The sequence below is a fragment of the Triticum aestivum genome, chromosome 5D (assembly GCF_018294505.1).
Source record: "Triticum aestivum cultivar Chinese Spring chromosome 5D, IWGSC CS RefSeq v2.1, whole genome shotgun sequence".
Classification (NCBI taxonomy): Eukaryota; Viridiplantae; Streptophyta; class Magnoliopsida; order Poales; family Poaceae; genus Triticum; species Triticum aestivum.
Genome location: NC_057808.1, coordinates 125,817,759 through 125,820,505, shown reverse-complemented (window position 1 = coordinate 125,820,505; position 2,747 = coordinate 125,817,759). Strand labels below are relative to the sequence as shown.

The 2,747-nt window shown below is 48.6% G+C and overlaps 1 protein-coding gene across 1 annotated transcript in view; it reads left to right on the top strand.

Moving 5' to 3' along the window:
- The first annotated feature begins 520 nt into the window (after nt 1–520).
- The window catches only part of LOC123119853 (probable bifunctional methylthioribulose-1-phosphate dehydratase/enolase-phosphatase E1), a 9,313-nt gene continuing 7,086 nt past the window's right edge, over nt 521–2,747 (top strand). The window contains exon 1 of the mRNA XM_044539796.1: nt 521–927. Within this exon, the coding sequence (XP_044395731.1) occupies nt 708–927 (220 nt within the window). The 5' untranslated portion in view covers nt 521–707. The remainder of the gene's footprint in view (nt 928–2,747) is intronic.

Genomic DNA, 2,747 nt, shown 5'->3' with positions numbered 1-2,747 from the left:
AAGCTTCTTGGCAATCTTGTCGACCATGGGCATGAGGGTGGATGAGAGTACCGTTCTCGTGGACAAAGGCAGTCCGAGGTAAGCAATGGAGAGGCCGTGACCTGGTAGTTCAGCGTCTCGCAGGTGGCCGCAACGATGGGGGCTGGGCATTGGATTTGCGTGATCGGACACTTGACGAAATTAATGCGGTTCGAATAGTTATGGGCGGTTTGGGTCGGCTTTGAAGATACCCTAATAATAAAAGAAAATAAAATAAAATGTTTGGTGACCATCACGAAATATGCCGCCCGACCTCACCTGCCACGAGCCCCGGTCCGAACTCCAAAGCAGATTTAAGTTCCCAGGACTGTCCCGTCCAGATTTACCGGAATTTTCCTTACCTGCCAAGTTTTACCCACTGACATGCTAGCCCCTTCCGCGACGAACACAACCGCAAAGTGGGTGCGCGAGAAAATCAGAGTACTGATGACAAGTATTCCCCTCCCCGATTATTCTCGTCCCGTGAACCACCAGAAACGCATCTCATCGATATAGAATAAAAATCAATAGAAACCCAGTTTCCTGCTAATCAGAGTAACGGAAGGCACTAATCGAGCCGCCGATTGTCGGAGCATAAGTAAGACCAAACACTCCGTCACACAGAAGCACGCCACTCGAGTCCATAGTCCCCACTCTCGAGAGGAGGAGAAGAGAGCGACACGGGAGCCATGTCGACCGGTGGTGCAGAGTCTGCGGCGGCGGAGGCGATGGCCTCGGAGGCGTACCTGGCGGGCGCCGCTGTGTGGGAGGCGCGCGAGCTGGTGGCGGAGCTCTGCCGCCATTTCTACCTGCAGGGGTGGGTCACCGGCACCGGCGGCAGCATCACCGTCAAGGCCAACGACCCCGCCGTGCCCCTCGCGCAGCAGCTCATCGTCATGTCCCCGTCCGGTAACTAACTCATGCGCTCGCCACTTCTGTTCCCTGCTTCCGCTCTCCCGGCTCGCACCCAACGCGCCGATCCCGTTCGATGAATTGTCAAACTGGGTTGCGAATCTACTGTCGGTAAGGGGCCTTTCAATCGAGGTTGCGCTTGCTGGGTGAATTGCACTTTTGACGAGTGTGGGCGTGCGATCCTTCCACCCATCTTCTTTCTTATCGTCACTTAATTGTTTGCCCAGCTACTAGCTTGCAATGATTGTCCACATTGGTGAAATGGCTAACTGAAAACTGATTTCTAGAATTATCCGCTAGCGTGTGTAGTTTAATGACGGGATTGGTGGTACTCGAGCCTGTTAGACATAGTTGACGTTATAGCTCTTGTGCAAGGCAAGGCAAGGCAAGTCAACTACATAACATAGCTGATCAGCTTGGCTGGACTTTGGCATTTGGAAGGTTAGGTTGCTATTTGGTAGGACAAATTGCATTAGTATTTGAGAAGGTTATGTTTTTACCTTTTAGGGTGTTAGTTTAGAGTTGGGTTTTGCTCTTTTTGGTCGCACCACCTACAGTGACTGTGTAGCTTTTGTACCATTGTGACGTTCTTTTTTTCTAATACAAATGAAAGCTTGACGGAGCAATGCCGTGTGAACAGATCTACTAATTCTTTTATTCAGCTAGCAAGAGGGATCTGGAACTAAGAAATAGACCTGACAGCTAAAAGAGGGTATCCTGAGCAATTGCAGGAATGGGGTTCATTGATATTCTTGGTATAGTAGATGCTATCACATACACCGTCAAACTCAATTTAAGGAATCTCACTGGTTTTATTTAAGGAATGGTAGTTTCGGTATTAGTCAATATCCATTTCGACTGCGCATTCCACAGCAACGACCTGACTAACGATAATAACACCTCACCTTGGGTTGCATTCGTTGCCAGGCGGATGTACATGAGACGAAAGAATGCACCAGTGAGTAACTACACGCCCCCCTAGGGCTTCGTAATTAAATCTCACCGTTGTTGTTGCCGTTTCAGTAGCAGCATCCTCACTTGCTGAGAGGCTGCCTTCTAGGGTTTGCATTGCCAGTGACTGACGAGCTGAGTGATGTCAACTGCTGCTTGCACAACTACGCGACGAAACCTTTTTTCAGATCATGTTTGTGCTGTCCACATCCAGCTCGCGCATTACTCCACTGATGGTAGCAGATTGGGGGTAACATATGGCTGTGATTGTAATGGTTGTCATTGATGCCACAACGCCACTGGCCATGTACACCACCGCTTCTCCCAAGTCCCAAGCCCATAACATGGGCTTGAAAGCAGGTTGTCTAACGTGGAATAACTGTTTCTAATTTGCCCTCAGCTATAACTAAGCACTAGTGCTCTGGAATTTGTGTAAAAAACACAGTGGAAAGCATAGAAGTGCTGCTCTAATTTTCATGAAGCTAAATTATGTTCCATGTACGGACTTATAATTCACAGTTTCGAATGCATATTATCATTCGTAGACGCATGCTCTACTGGAGATTCTTTTGCATGGCTGCACTCTGAAGATACTCCCTCCATCCGGAAATACTTGTCGGAGAAATGGATGTATCTAGACGTATTTTAGTTTAAATACATCCATTTTTATCCATTTCTCCGAGTCCCGAATGACTTGGACCGACGTCAAGGAAGGGAAGTTTAGAGACCTTGGAAAGTCCTGTATGGCCCTAGTCAACGATCAAGCCTCCCTTGGTGCTTTTGTGACATATGACTAGGCCGTGCTCCGTCAAACATTGAAGTGTCATTTTGTCGAGCGTATGGCGCCCTTCGCTGTAAGGTCGTCG